Source organism: Pocillopora damicornis, chromosome 5 (assembly GCF_964200805.1).
Source record: "Pocillopora damicornis chromosome 5, jaPocDami1.2, whole genome shotgun sequence".
Taxonomy (NCBI): domain Eukaryota; kingdom Metazoa; phylum Cnidaria; class Anthozoa; order Scleractinia; family Pocilloporidae; genus Pocillopora; species Pocillopora damicornis.
In genome coordinates, this window is record NC_142674.1 from 26,902,983 (window position 1) to 26,923,059 (window position 20,077).

Here is a 20,077-nt window from a genome sequence, read left to right on the forward strand (position 1 = left end):
GCACCATCACGGCTGCTAAATGTGGACAGTGGTACAGATTTATGCAAACGTACATTCCAAGATGTTTAAATAATGAAGAAATTGAAGGATAATTACAAAACATTACATTACAGTACACTGTAATCGAACAATTTTGAAATTTCTTTTTCCCTAGTTGATTGTTATTACTACACATATGTTTGTCAGTTCACGTTAATGATTGACCATGTCGAATAAACGATTGTATGAAGGTGCAATTGAATGTACATCTCTATGCAAATTGTATTATTGAATATCTCTAATACGCAATTGATTGTCCTACTATGCAATTGATTTTCTATTGGTTTTAATGATCAACCATTACGCGAGATTGAAAGTATATTTGTTCTATTTGATTGTTCAAAGGTGCAATTGTTCATCCGTTGATGCTATTGAATGTTAATACATATGGAAATAGCGTTATTGAAAGTTCGTTCGCGTTCATGAATTTCATGGAAGTGCTAATGAATGTATATTTGCCGTATAGTTTCAACTGTTGACGTTAATGAATGTACATTTTGCGTAAATGAACAGCAAAAGGTGTAGTCTCTCTTTTTTTTGCCATGAAATACAATGAGATATTGATTGAGAATTGATTCTTTCTATCTATTTTGGACGGGTTTCTAATATTTATTTAAAGATCGCCCATGCATAAACAAAATTAATAAATAAACGTTAATTGTGGACTCATGCGTAAATCTAATAACTCGCATATTGACTAAACAAACCGTTTTCAGCGAAGTGCGAAGCAACTTTGTCGAATATAACCTTAAAAGAGTCTACCTCGTAGATTTGTGCGGCCCCTTTAGTCCTATTGCCGGCGGCGCTTTTAAATAAGTAAGGTTGTTATTTTCTTTTCCTTTTTCGCCGCCTCAGTTATTGCTGACTTCTCTATACATTCTTTCACAGTGAACTACTGCTTTCTTTTGCATTTTTGGCCTCTTTCAGCTGACTTTTCCCCACAATTAGGAGGAAAAACCTCAAGATGAATATGTCTAACCTTTATTTTAAAATGCGTCATGCTTGAATATCAAATAAGACCACATTAAACATCTCACAAATTGAGGAAGCCACAAAAATGGCTGATTGGTAATTAAATGGCTTATATTTTGGTATTAGTAAATTCGAGAATAATAAAAAACGAGATTTAGCCAAACTTTAAGTTCTCTTGAACTTTAACTTTATGATGAAAACAAAAACGCGCGTCTCAGCCCTTATCAATGTTCAACAAATTTTTTTTTTCCACAAACAGTTCACATCTGCTTCCAAAACCAAAGCGTAAAATGTGTAATGATGTAATACGAATAAATCATTCTCTTCTCACGAGCTTTAGAATATACTATAGGCCATGATTTTGGGAATAGTCTTGGCTTTAAAGGCGTGATGAATGACTCAATAGCTTAGTCTCCTCCTGACGGTTTTTAAGAAGTATTACGTGCTTACTTATCGGTACCCGTTATAGTATTTAGCTAGAGACTGGCAAATTGGGTCATTAGGCTTTCAAATACTTTATTCTTAGTCGCATAAATAAACCGTTTTTGGTTGACAGATATGTCAGCCTGCTTGTTTTGATAACACCAAGAGTAACAATACATAATTATTGACACACTTCAGTTGTTGTTCTACAGGTGCTGGTGTTGGTGGCCAGCCAAGACCTTTCAAGTTTATTTATATTTCCTTCATTGAAATCCATTTTCCAATATTGTCTTCTCGGAAATGTTTGCATTATTACGATAAGTTGCGATGCCAATCGCTCTATTGAAAGTTTATCAAATGATTATTTCTTAACTCTTCACCAAGGTAGAGTTAACTAGTGGTGGATATTTACCAAGCTGCCAAGCGGAGATGTAAATATCTACCCCTAGCCACCGGCACTTAGATGAATATTTGTTTTTGTATATAATTTAATACTGTGAGATAAAATAATACAAAAAGATGATTTTGAATAATTTATTCCTGTAATAATCACAACATTTTTGGGCGCAAATCCCCTGGAGGTGAATGGAGAAGGATGTGCGGAGTAACGTGTTAGTAACTACTTTTGGGTTCTTTATATCTATATATGGATCGAAATGTGACAGATTTTTGGGAGATTCAAATTAAAAAAAAATTTTAAATTTAATTTCGTGTGTAGAAATGTCAAAATCCTATCTAAACGATAAATGCTTCCTTATAAGCATATTGAACAGTCAAATAGATAAATACAGAAAAAAAGGCAAAAACCAAAAGTTTTGAGATCGACATCAGAGTCCCCACCGATCTTTTGATCGACGATCGTGGTTTTATTTCACTTTCATTTAAAGGGCACTCCCTGTCTCAGAAAAAAAAATTGTTGTCTTAGCCCAGCCGTGAACTGGGAGAGAAATCTGAAGTTTAGTATCATCCAATAATATTCAGTAAAACAAGGTTGAGGGGCATATGAAAAGTCATTTACATAAATTCTGAACAAAACAAGTCATGGAATAACCGCTTGTGGCACTCTGGATTCAAAGACCAGAGAGTCAGGGACTCAGAATTTATGAGCGTTACTTGCTTAGGGTTCTATCAGATGGATTAATGATGAACTAAGCCACGCCGGAATGCCCTGGTTTATTTTGTCAAAGGCCTTGCTCATGTCAAGAAACACAACGACGGACAGTAAGAAAATAACTGCCATTGCCTATTTCTCTAAAAATCATAGCACAGTACTTCTCGCGATGAAAGTTGAAGCAATGGTTTTGGCAATGTCAGCGTTATATGTAAGTGCTCGTGAAAAAAACAATTGAAAATGACGGAATGAGAGTCCATTATTATATTACCTCGTCTGTGTTTCTCGAAAACGCCATCTATTTCTTGATTAAACTCGACATATTTGCTGACGTAGTGCACCAGGAAGGCACGATTAGTATTAACAATATTCAAACACAATACCCCGAGACGCCAAAATGCCTGAAACTGTGGAGATAAAAAGTAAAAAATAATGCTTCCTTGGCACCTGGAATATCTGCCTTGGGCCAACTTCTGCACTAAGAATCATCACAATGGGGTCATTTATGTTTCAAACTTCTAAAACACTTTTCTCAGACAATGATTAGAAGCAGTGATGTAAAATGACAACATGCAAGACTAATCAGCTTAATACCGCCTATCTAAACAACAAATTGGAATAGACAACTCGATTGAAAAGGCTGGTGAGTCAGTAGCTGTCTACAAAAAGGATAAAATGTATTGGGTTAATAATTCTTTGAAAATATGCCACTTCTGGTTGTTAAGCGAGCGTAAGCTGGGAATAGAAAAATATACACACTAGTCAGAACTAACGCAGCGCTACTGGATTTTCGTCAATCTTACTCTTTGAAGGAGGCCAGATGTTATTTTAGTTTATGGTGTCCTTCAAATTTACAGTTAGATCCAGACCAGCAATTTTGCTGCAATGAATGGAGTCGAAACGATTTTAGCTTATATAAGTTTATTGAAGCATTTAGGGAGTGTTTTACAACAAATTAATTATTCCTAATTAGATTAGGAAATATTACTTATATTAGGAACAACACTCACAAACTTACGCAGCATTTCTGACTTGATCAGTTATAAAAATGATGTTAACAGCAATTTCTTTTTTTTTTGTTTTTGTCTCTATCAGCCTACAGTCAATAACATCAACAAAGCGCTGACAAGTGCACCAAGTGAATAAACGGTAAACTAGGAAATGCAAAAGTGAAGTAAATAATCAAGTTTTTCTTTCAAGGAAATTCCACTTAACCTCCATTTGTAAACTATGAAAATGGTTATCGTCACTACCAAAGCATTACTAAAGTAAAAGTACGATACAACCTACGTCTTAAAATCAGAAGCTATGAAATATTGAGGCCGAAGTTCTCGAAATCTAAACTACAAATTACCACAGAGTGCTATAAGACTACAACCTTAGAGGTTCAGCAATTCTGTTATTTAGCCTCAGTCCTGCACAAGAGGAGTTGCTTCAGATGACTCCTCGTCTTCGTCGCTTCCAGTTTCGTCTGTATTCGCAGCAGTAAGTTGATTACCAACATACTCTTGTGCGCCAGCCTCCCCGTCAAGAAGGTCTACAGCATCACTTTGGTCGTCCATATAGTTTCCAAGATCGTCTTGTTCATCCTTCGTGTACTCTAGTTGGCAAGTCTTAGGTTCTTCTTCTACTGCCTCCTTTTCAGATTGAAATGCTACAGCACCTTCATAACCAACGTTATTTTCAGGTTCACTTGTTACACCCTCTTCGTCACCAGTCGGGGTTTGTGGAGGGAAGACGGAATCACTGAGGCCTTCTTTTTCGATCAGAGGATTGTATTCTAAAGAATCAAGATCTTCTTCTTCGATCACACAAGGAAATGGTGAGGCATCGGGTTTGTTCACCTCATTTGCAGAGTGTGCAAAAGAGGTAAGATCTTCTTTTTCAGTAACAGAAAGGTATCCTGTGGCTTCCAAATCTTCTTCTCCAGGTACAGGGGAGCATGCTGAGATATTGGAATCTTCTTCCACAACCACAAGGGGGCATGCTAAAGAATCTAAATTTTCTTCGTCAGTCACAAGGGGACATGCTGAAGCAGCTAGACCGTTTTCGTCCATCACCAGGGAGGATGGTAAATGATCAATTTCTTCTTCCTCAATCGCAAGAGGGCACTCATAGTCATCAATTTCTTCTTCCTCAATCGCAATAGGGCACTCGGAGTCATCAACATCTTCTTCCTCGTTCTCGCTAAGATATGGTAAAGTATCACTCTCCAAAGGGTAAGCTGAGGCATCCATATCTTTCTTATCACTCTCAAAAGGGTATGCTGCGCAACCTCCTTCTTCTACTTTGATTCCGAGAGGGAAAGCTGTAGCACCATCGTCAATTCCAACCATAGAGGGATGTGCCGTAGCACCGTGCTTACCCACTTCACGGGCGAGATTTCCTGCGGCTGCCTCTTCGTCTTGTAAGTTAATAGCGAAGGGGAAGGCTGTAGCACCATCGTCAATTGCAACCACAAAGGGATGTGCAGCAGCACCGTGCTTACCCACTTCATGGGCGAGATTTGCTGCAGCTGCCCCTTTCTCTGGTACGTTAATAGCGAAAGGGAAAGCTTGAGCACCAACGTCCATTGCAACCACAAAGGGATGTGCAGTGGCACCGTGCTTACCCACTTCATGAGCGAGATTTGCTGCAGCTGCCCCATTCTCTGGTTCGTTAATAGTGAAAGGGAAAGCTTGAGCACCATCGTCTATTGCAATCACAAAGGGATGTGCCGTAGCACCGTGTTCACCCACTTCACGGTCGGGATCTGTTGCAGGTGCTCCTTCGTCTCCTACGTTAATTCCGAGAGGGAAAGCTGTAGCGCCATCGTCCACTGCAACCACAAAGGGATGTGCCGTAGCACCGAGTTCACCCACTTCACCGATGGGATTTGCTGCACCTGCTCCTAGCTCGTCCGGTCCTGCATCTTCTGGGTTTGCAACAGCTCCACGGTCATCGACAAAGTTGTACTTATCCTCATCATACTTGTCATCGTCAAAGATATCTACATATGTCTATGAAAAAGATTAGAAGTTAATCAGGAGCTGTATGAGTTAAAAAATCTTGAACGAATGAATTTCAAAAATTCAACAAAGAAATTCCAAAAATGAGTCACTAAAAAGAAAAAAAAGAGCAGATCAGACATCAGTCACAAAGACAAGAACCATTAGTACTTTCATGAATTGATAAGAATAAAGTCAGGTAAGGTCTTCCTTTCTGTCAAAGTTTTCCAAAAGTGTTATTTTAAGATATGTTCCGTTCTTTCTTGTGGGTAGACAACAGAGGGAAAATACGGATGATCCAGACTGACATGACGTAACCACACTTGCATATGTTTAAAAAGTAACATCGGTTCATGATGAAATTGAATTCACAAATTGTTAGCGGCTGGGTAGTTAATGCGTTTTGATATCACATTGACGTGAAAAGAAATTCGCAATTGACTTGGTAGGATACCAATTTCAATTGCTGAAGTATATCCTGAATTAGACGCTGTATGGCAAACCTTTGTTTTAATATATGTATCCATTGTTTGGTAGAGCTTCACAAAGTGTGGCCGGCTTGCGCTTTCGTATTTCCAGCAGTTTAACATCACCGCGTATCTATAGAAAAACACAGGGACATATGATCACAGTAATTCCGCGAAGGCATTAATATTGCAAGTAGCAAAGTTGAGAAACCACAACTAGTTACAAAAATAACTGAAATGCTAAGTTTATCTCATTTCATTGCAGCTCAAACGAATTCTGTGATGAAAAACCCACCGTATTCATTTAAATTTTTGTATTGACAAGATTAATTTCTAGGAAGACTTCTTATTCAGACCAAGAGTATCAAAAACACCTGACCACAGCAGCAATCGATATTGCTTTTGACTTATATAACATTCCACACAGAGGAAGCAACACTTACAAACTGTCGTCGATATGTTCAGGCTTTGGCAGACGATAACCTTCTTCGATATTTTTCATTGTCGTGGATTGAGACCATCCTTCGTAAGGAATGCCTCCTGTGGAAAAATAATGTTTTTTTCTGTTTGCCAAAAAAGCACACTCTTTTTGTTGTAATCACTTTCATTCCTCTCAGGGCGATCGAAATGATTCTTTTGTGAAAACGACAATTAGTTGCTGAAATAGATTTCGGTTTACATCAGATGAAAGAGTACTGTAAAAAAAACAAATTTAAATGTAGCGATGGATTTAAGGTTTTTCAATAATGTACTAAATACTTTCAGTTCTACTTAAACTTAAGTTTTATGTCAAGTTGTTATGCATCGTCATAATTTTATTTATCAGCAACATTGAGTGCTGCTTCAACTTCTCTATCGTACAATGCTCTTTTGTTCGTTCGGTATCACTCATCAATTAGTAATTGTGGGTGCAATCTCGGCAGGTATATTTCCTAAATGTGAAGTAACAAACAAGTTAAGTACCGACAGTGAAGATTTCATACAGGACGATGCCGTAGGACCACCTGTCAAAGAAATAGAAGGATGACGATATATCTCAACTGGGGTAGAAAGATTATAATCACTCAGATACTTGGGATGTTTAAAAACATGCCATCAAGACATAAGCAACCTCCTTAACAGAAAACGTCATATTTATTTGTTTGATTATCCACTCATCCTTTCATCCGTCTGTTCTTATCCTAATCAGATTTTGGATATTGCTCGTTAAACTTAATATTCGTGTAAAGTCTCATACTACAGCTGTAACCTCAGCTGTTTCCCAGCTTGACGTTTCCTAGTGACCCCCTAATCAATAGAGCACTGAATATTCTAGTTTTCCTCGCTAAGTTAAGTTAGAATCGTAAAAATGTTCACTCTTGGAATATATGTTGATAATAACCAATACAGTACGTACACATCGCTTTTGGTTGACAGTTGTTCCACATGTCCAAAGAGAATCTCGGGTGCAGTCCATTTGATTGGGATACATCCCTGGATGAGTAACCAAAAAACTATAGACATCTGACATCTAAAGAGCCTTGTATACAACTTCTAAAATATTTGCATATAAGATTAAAACCGTGATGTGAGGACTTTCGATAATGTCAAGAGCAGTAGACACCTTTGTACAAATTCTAAGGAAACAATTCACACACTCCTTTTCCTTTAAATCTCCTGTTTCTTTGCCTTTCGATTTTGTATCTTTTTTTTTTTAAAAACGATATCTCTTCCAGCTTTCTTATTTCCTGTGTTCACTCCCTAGGTACAATTTTTTTTTTCTGTCAAAGTTTCGATACGCTTAGAACGGCTTCCCATTGAAGGGAAATGTGTTTTGCAGTAAAACTGTGTAACTGAAAAGAAGGGTTTTTGAGGACAGTAATATTTTAATTCTTCACATTTTTATCTTCCATACTAGCTGCCCCAAAATCAATTGACTAAATGATGAAAAAATTCTGAAAATTACCCTCTTGGCATTTCCTGGGCCGTATTTGAAATCCTGATAACAGAGCCCAAAGTCAGTCAACTTGCAGACACGATGCTCGTCAAGAAGGATGTTACGAGCTGCAAGATCGCGATGAATTATCTGAAATCGAAAACAAAAAATGATATGATCTGCCAAAAGGGACTTTTATAAACTACATAAAATAAAAAATAAAATATAGGTAGAAAGTTTAACATCATGCTAATGTCAAACCATTTCTCTGTGAAATAGTGATTCTAATGTGCTGGATCTTTTTAGCTGTACAGAATATTCTTTTGACGATTTGCAAGTCACGCCATTTTAACACATGCAGGATCACATACTGACCAGAAAGAGTTTGAGCACTTACCCCTCTGGACGCGAGAAAAGTCATGCCATGTGCGATCTGTTTAGCAAACAGCACCATGTCATATGTTGTCAAGTGGTCGACCCCTCCGACCCCATGATGATATTGGTCGAAAACTCCCCTGGATTTTCTGAGATAACCCAGCAAGTCACCTCGCCACAGGTACTCCATGATAAGTATTGGCTGAGCTAAAAGGGAAAAACAAGAATATTATTTTACGGCAAGCAGTGCAGAAGTTGCAAAATGTGTTTGAATTGTACATGCTTTATCTACTTATACATTTGGTTATATCTAAGAAAGAGAGGGAAAGTCAAAGAGGGAAAAACGCAGATAGAAAACGGATGGACACATACAGCAGATACAGAAATACAGACAGACACACAGAGAGATGGACAGACAGACAGATAAACAGAAAGGCAGAAAAATAGGGATGGCAGATAAATAGACAGAGACTTCCCATCGTAAGTTAAAACTATTATCACAATTAGCGTGTAAATTTTAGAGCTTAAATCTTCCAAGTAAAATGGCCTACATACAGTGCGAAGTAAATTTCTTTAGATTAGACAAAAAATGGAAATAACCCTTGAATTAGTACACCATCTAAGCAATACTGGTTGACGTCGGATATGTTTTTATCGTTATTGTGAATTAGCTGATTATATTCATAACAATAGCTGATTACCTCCAACTGTAACACAACCAATGAACTTAACAACATTTTCATGGCCCTCCCTTCCAAAGAGTTTTAATAACTCGATCTCTCTCAGCAGGGCCTTCCTTCCTTTCTCTCCGGAGATTGCTGGGAAACCACACAAAAATTAGATAAACAAACAAACTTTGCATGTCAAGAGAGACACAATTATGTGGTAAACATTTTTGTATACTAAGTGCTATATTACCAGCGCAACTTCTAATAAATTTGGTCTACATAAAAAAAGGTTAGTTTTCTAAACCCCATATAATCCATACTTGCCACAAAAATGTCAGTTAGCCGTCTTGTTCAGTTGTATTGAAGATGAAATTTCAAAAGTAGATTCATCCTTGTTGAAAAAATTATTTGCTAAGAAAACGCTGCACATCTCGAGCATTGTTGTTAACTAGGCAAGCTCATTGGACCGCGCAATTGTTTACAGACAACTTACAAAAGTAGAGACGCAATTAAGCCTTGAAATTGCACCTGTTATAATACCTAATAGTCGGTCGAATAGATATTTGAGACAATTTTTATTGAAGATATGCTCTGTTTGCGCCTTCTTGTTTCCTACCGTTCATATGGTACATAATCCTTGCTATTATCTTACTAAAAACTACAATAATTCGTTAGCATTTCCAGAATTATTCTAAATTCGTTTGACTCTATAAGCTTGTTACAGTCGAACATGTATTTAGCGGTCACGCACGGGAAATAGTTGACCGTTTAATATAGGTTCCACGGAATAGGGCTACTATTGATAAAAGTTTAAAAAAGCCACTCTATGCCATCACGGACCACTTAACATCAGTACACAACCTCACTCAAAAATTTTACTAACATTGATTTCGGGAGATAAACCTGGATTCAATTTTACTTGAAAGATTATTCTTAATTTTATTTGAGTACTTCCGCTTTAGTGACCGTTCAATACAGGTAAGGAACATTAAAAATAGGCTGTTGGGACTTAGTAAAGGGTGACCACAACTGCTTGATATAAAAAGCACTATAAGCAAAGGAGGAAAGTTTTGATACTTTGAAAACCGACCGCTTATTACAAGTTGACCGCTTCATACAAGTTCTATTGCATTATGACGTTCAGCTTTTCCAGCGGAAGAAGATCATACTACCACCACTAGACTGGCAAATGGCTCTGAGCTTTTTGCGCCAGACTCACCCTCTCCAGGCTTCTTTGAGGTCACATGACATTATTTCCCATCAAAAGTTTCTAAGCGAGCAATTTTACAAAATACACGAAGGAGTGACATTTTCAGTATTACGGTATTTTCCGCTTTTATTCGCTTGAATGCAATTTAACCAATAAATTTTCATTTTTCTCCATAGCTTCTAATACTTCAAATGATATTCGTGTTCTGTTGTATGGTAGTAGCGTTGTATGACAAAAGACTTAACAACTGGTCCCCCGGGAAACCATCCGCTAACAATTTGACATGCCAGCTGGTAAATCATTTTAACAGCGCACAGTTTTTAAGCTACCCATGTTATGTATCAAGTACGTTAATAAAGCATATTCTAAGTGAAATGCCCTTTATTAAGATATATTACTCAAAAAATTAATAAAGGATAGTTTAATCAAGCTTTGTAAGTAAGTACTTACGTAGGAAGCATTTCGCAGCAACCGTGCGATTTCCAGGTCTGCCTCGAGAACGACCCAGAAGCGCTCGCCACACTGAACCGAATGCCCCTCTGCCAATATGCTCGCGAAGGTTCAGGCGGTCAACTGCAATCTCCCATCCATCTGTGTTTACGTTCAGCTGATCCATCTCAACTTCATCGTCCCCTTCACTGAATAATTGCAGATGAAAACAAGACTTAAAATATCTTTATTACTTGTCTATCTTTTCCTTCTTTAAATCTGGTTTAACGTAACGTGGTAAATATATCCTCTATATCTTCACTTTAATTTCTTTTCTTTTCGTTTCATTTCCGGGTGCTTCAGAAAATTATCACTTGCCAGTGAAAAAATTTTTGAAATTTAGATTCTAATTTACTGAACGCATCGACCCAGAGAGGAGATTTTATTGAATAAACTTAGCGCCGACTGTGTTTTTCGGCATTTTACGTCATATAAATATCGTGCCTCCTACGCGAGAAATGAAATACTAATTAAAACCATCCGAAGTATTGTCCACAATCGATACATCGAGTGGTATTTTAAATCGGTCTACAAGACTCCGAGTGTATTTCGGCTGTAGTTTCTGTAACAAAGAGTGACGAAGGGTCAAAGCTTCTCTTCTTCTTTAAAAGTACGCCACCCACAACCTGGCATACTGGTAACAAAAAAAAAGATACTAAACAAGATGTCAAAAAAAGTGAAGGACGGACGAATCCAAAACAGACAGGATGTTAGGAAACATTTGATTGCCATTTGGTAAGAACGGCTTCGAAAACTGCTGCTGGTTCGAAATAAAAAACCTTTTATTTTGGCCAGTGTGCTCTTAATGGTGAACATAATCAGTCCGAACAGCGAAAAAAAGACGTATTTACTCAGCAGTGGCGCTTATCATTACTCTACTGAGACTTATTCAAGTGTTAGAAACTTTGGAAATAACTACACGTTCAGACATTGAGCATTAAAAAGGGAATTCACTTACCGCAGCCTGGGTGGCACCTCAGGTGGGGCTATTGTCAAAGGATATGTGGAAACAGATGAAAGAAATCGCTTCGTTTTGAGTAAGAATGACATCGTTAACTAAGTTTAAGCTTGCGACTCAGAAACCACGTGTAACTTATATTTGACTCTGTTGTCAAACAATAGGAGAAGGAATAAGGTGGGTTATCATGGTAATTAGTTTCATATAATTTGTAACGTTTTTGTAATTTGATTAGCAATGGGCTTTGCCTGGACTGTAGAGGGACCTTCAAAATCAGCGCTGGAAATACAGAATATGACCTGCTTAAAATAGCTCCTTCGTGCTCCAAAACACTGACGTATTAAAAGCCACAATCTGCCATACGAAGACATTTTTTTTTTCGTATGGTAACATTTTACCTGTCTCACGACGTTTTTTAATGTATGAAATGAGCGCCAGTATAAAAACGACAGCAGCCAAAGGTCCCCCAATGTAGTACCACTCCAGTGAGCTGCTGGAGGGAGCCTCTGAATTTCCTGAAATATAATAATAGAAGAAGCTCAGTAGGAAAGTAGTTTGCTGGTCAGCATTAAAAATAAAAATTAATATCACCAATTATCCAGATAGAGAGCTATTTTTTTTTTGTTCCAACAATTTACGTTGTTCATTGCTCGCGTTAGGTGGCTGGGAATAACCTTTGGAAAAACAGACGCAGATGTGTTAATTTGCAAAAAACAGGCAGAAAGAAAGAGAAAGATCGGTGAAAGAATTATAGAATATGTTTAACACACTGCTACTGTTTCAAATTCGTTTTGAAATATTTTTTTCAAATTCATTTCAAATTTCTAGTTCCCTGAAGACCAAAAAACCACTGGAAAAGTTTATGAGGAACTTAAAAAGCGGGGGTGTATTTTATAATAATGACCTTACATAGTTTATTTACTGAAATTATATGTGGTTCCTTGAACAGCTTACCTTTGACATTTACTGTCACAACAGAGCGAGCCACAGTTCCTGGCTTGTTACGTGCTTCACAAGAATATTCACCACTGTCCTTTTCCACAACTTTAATAATGGCAAGTTTATGTTTTCGTCGATCTATAACTGCTCTCTCTATTGTTGAGTCTCCATCTTTTTTCCATATTACGTTTACTGTTTCCTCGTTGACTTTGCAAATCAATTTGAGGATGTCTCCTTTTGTCAGGGCTATGTATTTCTCTGGAACAACTTGAGCAGAGGGTTTTCCTGCGTTGAAAAGGGGCAATTTATTAGAATGCTAGTGTCACGTTAAAACTACAGCTATATCATAAACACTCCAAAAAACAAAACAAAACAAACAAAAACATGGAAACGAAACAAACGAGTCAAATGTGACCGAAGATAAAAAAAGAAAAAAAAAAAACATTTTTTTTCCTTGTGAGTATCGGAGGGGTTTCGATAGAGTTTCAGAACAAGCTTGAAGCCCTCATAGTTTAAATTTCCTGGTTACTGTTTCAACCGCCCTAGATCCTTCGCTGAACTTCTAAATTAAGATGTAGTGTTCCATATTCTCTTGCTCTTTTTTCTGCACCCTTGTATCAGAAGGACACAACAAGTGAGTCATGCAACATGAAGTTTCTTTCTTTTCCGGCACTATGGTAGTGGGTCTGATTTCAAGGAGATGATCGTCCTAAAGCACTACAACGACTTCATTACATCGTTTTCTATCACTTCCTGAGGAGAGTGAATTTACAAAATTTTCTCAAGCTGACGTGGTTAAATTTCCATGGATAAATTGAGGACATCATAGACGCAACTATAATCAAGAACTCTTATGACAATTCAGTCGATAGAGAATACTTCATAGAAAGTCTGTCCGTATGGTATTATACGCACGATTTGGTAGTATTGGAAATCGTACAAGTGTGCACAGCGAACGAGTGAGATTTCTGGTGCAAACCGACTCGCTGTTTTCTCTTTGGGTTTTTGTTCTGCATGCTTTCTATTCCGCATAATTCTCCATAGAAGTTCCTCAGTCATCTTTTGCAAGTAGATTGACTAGTAAACAGTCCTATTCCAGTGAAAGATTAATTAGAATGACATTGGCACTCTTCACGTGTGAAAAAGCGTGATACTTCCCGATTGGAGGCATCCCTTTCCGCACACGTGAAAAAGTGATATGCGCCATTTGATTGGCTCTCGGCTTCTTGGACCAGCTTGTTAGTGGAAATTAATTTCGTTCCTTTTCAGCGTGTAAATTCGTAAATCATAAATCTGTGATATTCTCCATCCTCATTGGCTAAGTCACATTACGAGTTACAAAAGCCATAAATCAACTTTGTGGATAGATGTAAGAGAATCGAGAGTGCGAAGGAATTCTTTCGAACGCTTAATCGCTATTCGACCTCCCACTTCGGTTACAGATGGAAGCTTCTTCGTTTTAAGTATTTTCCTCTGTTTTACTTTCCTCGTTCAATATCGAGAATGCCAATTGTGTGTCGTATGTAAAATTGGCTTTTGCGTCTCGCTTCCTTTTTGCTCTCTTCTGAGATTCTGGATCTCTCCGTCTCGAAAGTCTCTTCTTCAGATTTTTCCAGTTTGGGAGTACATTCCATATCGTCAAGTATTTCGAATCAATAAACTCTCTAGGGCGCCATCAGCTGTCCCTTTTCCTTAGCGTTTCTTTCCTACGCAGGTCTACGCAGTTGACTAAAAATAGTAAGCTTTTTTGAGTTCTTGAAACCAAAGAAGTGGTTACCCAGTTTCTTCGCGTGTGTAATCATAAAGATCCAAGGACATTAGTATTCAGCATTGATATCACCCGTTTTTTCGAAGTACAGGCCTTAGTTGTTCGAGGAGTGGATGATACTAACCACTGGATAAAACTCTGTCTGGTGGATAACGCTATACGTTTTGCTATCACACATTCACCGGATAAAGATTTATCCGTGAGATAGCGTTATTTTCCCTTCATACAACTGGGCCAGACTTACCTAAATTATCTTTGTACTATTCCTTTTCTCCGTCGCTATTGCCCTTGAATTACAAGTTGATTTTTCTTTCTTAAGCTCTTCTCTCTCTATTTCTCTTCTTCATCTTCATCATCATCATCGTCGTCGTCGTCGTCGTCATCATTATCATTATCGTCATCATCATCGTCATCATCATCATTATTATCATCGTCATCGTCATCGTCATCGTCATCATCATTATCATCATCATTATCATCAACAATATTATTATAACTGAACTTACCATAAACACGTAGTATTGCTGAGGAACTAGTTGTATTTGCTTTGTTTTTTGCTGTACACCTATAAGTCCCATTCATCCCTTTCGTGACACTTGGCGATGCTAGGAATGATTCTCCTTCGTGACCGGTTTGCTTGATACCAAATGGCAGGTTACCATCATTAAAAGTCCAGACCAAGATTGGTGTTGAAACACCTGAAGCTACGCAACTAAAATTTACAGGGTATCCTTCGGTAACAGATTGGCTTTTCGGAGGCTCAATGATCTGGGGAGAGACTTGAAGTAAAAAGATCACCAAGCTAAACAAAGGGTCGCATTGTCCATTTTAATCCCCTCTCCCTCCTCCCTTATCTAAAGATTTAAATTGATCCGCGACTTCAGCTCTTTCTGTATGTAAATGAAAACCGTACCTCCCGCCACCTCGATCCAGAAAGATGAGGTTTTGCTCCCCTTGCTGTTTTCGGCGCTGCATGTGTATTTGCCAGAGTCTTCCAATCTCGTTTGATGAATCGTGAGAGTGTTGTTGTTAGTGAGATTAACCCCATCCTTGGTCCAGAGTATCTCAGGTGTAGGGAAACCGCTTACAACGCATTTGAACTGAGGCGATGAATTATATGTAACCGACTGATTCTTGAGCTCAGGATTAATTCCAGGAGGACCTGGGCATAGAATCAACAAAAAGAATTCAAAAAAGGCGAAAGTATAAAAAAAACATCAGAGAATGAGAAGAGCAACAGAAGGGAACAAAAGTAAGTCAACATTTACCTGTGACTGTAATATGAAAAGCTGATTCATTTTTTCCTTCACTTTTTTTAGCACTGCATGTTATTGACCAGGATCTCCCTAACTCACCTGATTAATCGTGAGAATGTTGTTGTTACCAAGATTCAACCCATCCTTAGTCCAGAGTATCTCAGGTGTAGGGAAGCCGCTTAGAGAGCATTTCAATTGAGGCGATGATTTAGAGGTAACCGACTGACTTTTGAGCTAAGGGTTAATTTAAATTTAAATATGCCACCGTAAAGATTTTCTCAGCTGATGTTTCGACCTTTAGCCCTTCGTCAGAGCTAACAATCGAGACATCAGCTCGGGAATTACTTACGGCGGCCAATCTACGTTACTAACTCGGTTGGTAAAAACAAAGTGCATTTTAAAGAGTTTGGAAGTTAATAAAAGGACAGTTGAGGGATATCTGTGCAACATTTTCGACCAAAAGATGGGTCCTTTACTTTCTCCTCACTCATAAAACCACTTACATTTACATTGCCGTGATTCCAGAGTTCTTGAGCAGTTAAATTCTAGAAGTAAGGTTATCCAGATAATCTTTTAAAAGTAATAAACGGTTGGAGATTAAGTAATCTTATTTCTATTAAAGAAAACATCCCTTGAAAATAACTGCTGAAGGTTCCTGCCTAGTTATCATTACAATCTATACATAAGAGTTTATCCATTTGAATAAAAGTTTATGAATGCTGTATAGTTTTTTGAAGTTGTAAAGCAAAGGCAAAAACCCGCCATTGCACCTGTGAGTCACAAATTCACCAAAACTCCCTCTTGTCACTTACCGACTCTTTCCCGGTACTCGTTGCACCCAATGCAGACGCCATTCCAAGACGACCACGCCATACAACCTTTGAAAACAATAAGTTGTGCGCAAAGAGTCATATGTCATATTATCACTCTACCTATGCTCTTTACTTCCTTTGCTGCATTAATCTGCTGCTTGCCATAAAGGATACCAAAATAAGTAATTATTATCGTCGATATCCCTAGTTTCTAATTTCCAAGAGGACTTCGAACTAACTTCTCCAAGTTAAAAAGATTGATAGCTTGAAGCTTATAAATCGCCCAACTTACAGTTCCCTATTTATAAGCATCATTAGTGTTCTCTCAACATCTGTCAGGGATTTATCAGGTTATAAGCCAAGGAGAGTGACATTATTTTATATTGCTCAAATGGATGACCGTGCAAAAATGTCAAAAGAAACAAACTGGGATTTAACGTTTTCAATTTTTAATTTTCAACTTTACTGTAAAAGTTCCACTAGTATATGGCAGAAGCCTGAAACGTTGAAATTCAATTGTTGTAACAATTAAAAGTTTTACTTCTATGCAACATCTTTGCGCACACATCCTCTGATCAACAGAGAAGAGTATCTTGTGTAAATCCCTCTATTGGGATCCATTCGTTTGTTCAACCATCTTTATCAACCCTTTATCCTGCCTACTGATAAATGATAGTTCAAGCATGGCTACTTACAATCTGTTATATCAGTTAGGATGAGGATTTTAGGTGAACATGAAAAGAAAGATTCACATTCGGTGAGTAAGTAAGTGGCTTAATATAGCCTTGGAATACTTGACTAACACATCATAAGCTTAACAAACAAACTGAACTCGTCGCACTCACCCGCTTATGAATCCGGAAAGAACGCCGTGAAAGAGAAAAACAATTTTGAAAAGATGTTAATCCATTTATCTATTCATTTGTTTATTTGAACAAACCAGTTTGTTTGGTACGTCAATATATTACATTGAAATCGATAACTTGTTAAATCAAACAAACAATCAGCCACATATGACTGTTATCTGATGATAATTATACAAATATCATTTATTACAGAACTTAGCTATTGATTTTATACTAATACTGTCCACATCAGTAAAGTCGTTTGGATAGTAACATTATAACATTAACAGCTATCACTAACTGTCACTGATATACACTTAGATAATTCTTTGCTATTTACGATTGTAATTTGCTGATCAGTAATCAGCCGGTGCAGAGAGTCAATAATGTATATTAAGCCACAGGAGAGTTATTTATTTATAGGAACGGATGATATTGATAGTTACCTTGATAGTTGGCTAGACAGAAAAGATGAGATAAGAAAGGAGGAGCAGTTAATGATCTAAATAACATAGCTTAAGTTATGAAATAACAATTCATTGTAAAATTCCACCCCCCCTTTTTTTCTTAGGAAAGGAATTAGGTTCCAGTACTTTCTCAACAAATGGAAAGCGAGTATTAACGCCTAAATTTACATTTCCCAGAGAAGGGCGTGATGTTGGAAAAAGATTCTCCAGAAACTTAAGAGAAAATTATCAAGTATGGGTTGCATTTCTAAATTTCTGTTTAACCTCGTTCACGCCGGTTTCACGTTAAGGGTTTGACTGATTTTATGCATGGTATGACCAGCCCTCGAATTACTAGTGTTAAACTTTGTTTTACTTCTGTTCTGCGTTTGTCAGGCCTTATAATGATCCTATGGTAGACGCCGTGAACTATTTTGTTTGCGGTCTTGGACGAGATTCAGTCGCGATCAGGAAGTAGAGAAAGTTAGCATTGCTAAATTGAATGTTCCTCGTCAGCTGTAACCAGCAGATCACAGGATGAGGGGCCAGTTATGGAAGTCTTTACTAATAAAATTGTACCGAAAGCACGAGTTGAGCTCAAAATTCAAAATAAAGCATCAAAGTAGACTTAAAACACAATGATGACATGGATGTCAGCGTAAATTTCATTGGTTGAAACTGTATTATTGTAAGAGAAAGCGATTTTCAATGGGGATTTCAGAAGTACTCCTTGATAACATCGGAGTTTTGCTACGCCTCGTCCTGCACTACAGCTTCTCAGCAAATTTGATTTCACATGCTCTCGTGTGTTTTCCAGTTCTGGATGCCAAATCTTTGCTTTGAACATGAGATTATTGAGACTCCAATGATTTTTCGTTGTTCTGCTTCGCTGTGATGATAACCTAACTCTGTTTTTACAACACTTAATCGACATGCACTCCGAAAAGAGTAAACAATTCATACGCGGACCGGTTGTAAATAGGATCTTAGGCACTAAAGGAAAATATAATTGTCTTGAGCATGATTATCAAGAATAAGAATTGCGCGAGATAAACTAAATTCAACTTACCAGCTGAGTGATTGCAGAAGTGGCATGTGAATAAAAGTTATAAAAGAAATAAAATTAAAACGTGCATCTGTTTCTCAAAAAATTCATTTGTTTATTGAGGAATGCTATGCACTTTTTCTTTCGTTTATCACCTGTACTTTAGTTAAATATGTTAACGTATACGCACTGTGAAGGTGTCATGCAAATAGATATGCTTTAAATGACAGAGAAACTTGTACTTACGTTCTAATCGTTTTTCACAATTGCCAAGGCCAAGGAATAATAAAAAAAATACATCAAGAACAGAAAAATAAATAAAATAAAAGTAATTAACTGCTAAGAGAGTTGATATTCATTAATCAGTCGGCTAAGACCTCTGCTCAACAAATAGTTCTGATATGAAACCATTTTCATGATTATGACTTTAATTCTCATAATCAGTTTCAAGTAACTAACACCTCAATTTCACAGTCTACCACAGATAACATTAAATCTTTTCGTAAACTGAGCCACTGAATCAAAATCGAATCCTTATCTACTTATGGTTCACACTGAATAAATATTTCCACAAGAGCCTAATTCAAAACGGTATCAACAAGTTTCCAACCATAACTTAGGAAGCAAGGCGAATATCAGAATGCCATGTTTATTGATGATAATAAAACGAAAATTGTAGTTTTCATTATTACAAAAGTAAGCGACAGTGACACAAATATGTTACATGACTGTTACTGCAGTAGTGAAAAGACATGTGAAATCCGCCAAATAACTATGAAAAGAAAACACACTTACGATCTGTTTGCCCGTTAAGGTAGGAAATAAGAAAAAGAGATATGCTAGTTAGTGAGGCACATTTGTTATTGCCTACATTGTCCTTCAGTTTGGTATCGTGAAGTAAAAGCGTCTTTTTAATGGAACAGCCGGTAGTATGACTACGCGTCTTATTACACTTGCCACGACTGTTGGGTATTTCAAATGGTTACCATGTTGGCATTCAATGGGGAAGTCTGACCGTATAACAGTCTTTAACATGCTGTCACCCAGCAATTGTAAAAAAGACATTTTGCCAAAATATAACTCTTGGCCGCAATCAAAAATGATGATTGAGGCGAAAACTATACCGGTTCATTGTAGGTAAAGCGTTTCCTTTTACAAATCTACTCTTTTGCAAAAATGATGATTACTCTGAAGGGAGTCTAACACATGATGACTGTCGAATAGTACCAAGTTTGTTAGAAATGTAAAAATGAGGAAAGGTAAAGAAAAAGCTACTCACGACCTGTTATGTCAATGAGACGTTGGTGAACCCGATGGAAAAGAAGAGAAAATGAATCAACTGAAATTTACTA

General features: G+C 37.4%; 1 protein-coding gene across 1 annotated transcript; it reads right to left on the bottom strand.

Moving 5' to 3' along the window:
• Nucleotides 1-3,954: 3,954 nt before the first annotated feature.
• On the bottom strand, nt 3,955-16,489 carry LOC149046260 (uncharacterized). Its single transcript, XM_089206045.1, has 10 exons — nt 16,390-16,489; nt 16,081-16,122; nt 15,235-15,483; nt 14,828-15,100; nt 12,569-12,838; nt 12,013-12,129; nt 11,615-11,642; nt 10,618-10,805; nt 5,179-5,459; nt 3,955-4,638 (listed from the first exon to the last, which is right to left on the bottom strand). Exons 1-10 carry the CDS (start codon nt 16,487-16,489, stop codon nt 3,955-3,957), a joined length of 2,232 nt encoding a protein of 743 aa, XP_089062171.1.
• Nucleotides 16,490-20,077: the final 3,588 nt, after the last annotated feature.

What these genes read in the sequence shown, in the direction of transcription:
- LOC149046260 (XM_089206045.1), bottom strand. Translation starts at nt 16,489, where the DNA reads ATGACTCTTTGCGCACAACTTATTGTTTTCAAAGGTTGTATGGCGTGG. An exon ending in CGAGTACCGGGAAAGAGTCG is followed by an intron (nt 16,123 to 16,389) that starts GTAAGTGACAAG and finishes CCTTACTTCTAG; the next exon opens with AATTTAACTGCTCAAGAACT. An exon ending in AGCAATACTACGTGTTTATG is followed by an intron (nt 12,839 to 14,827) that starts GTAAGTTCAGTT and finishes TTTTCAACGCAG; the next exon opens with GAAAACCCTCTGCTCAAGTT.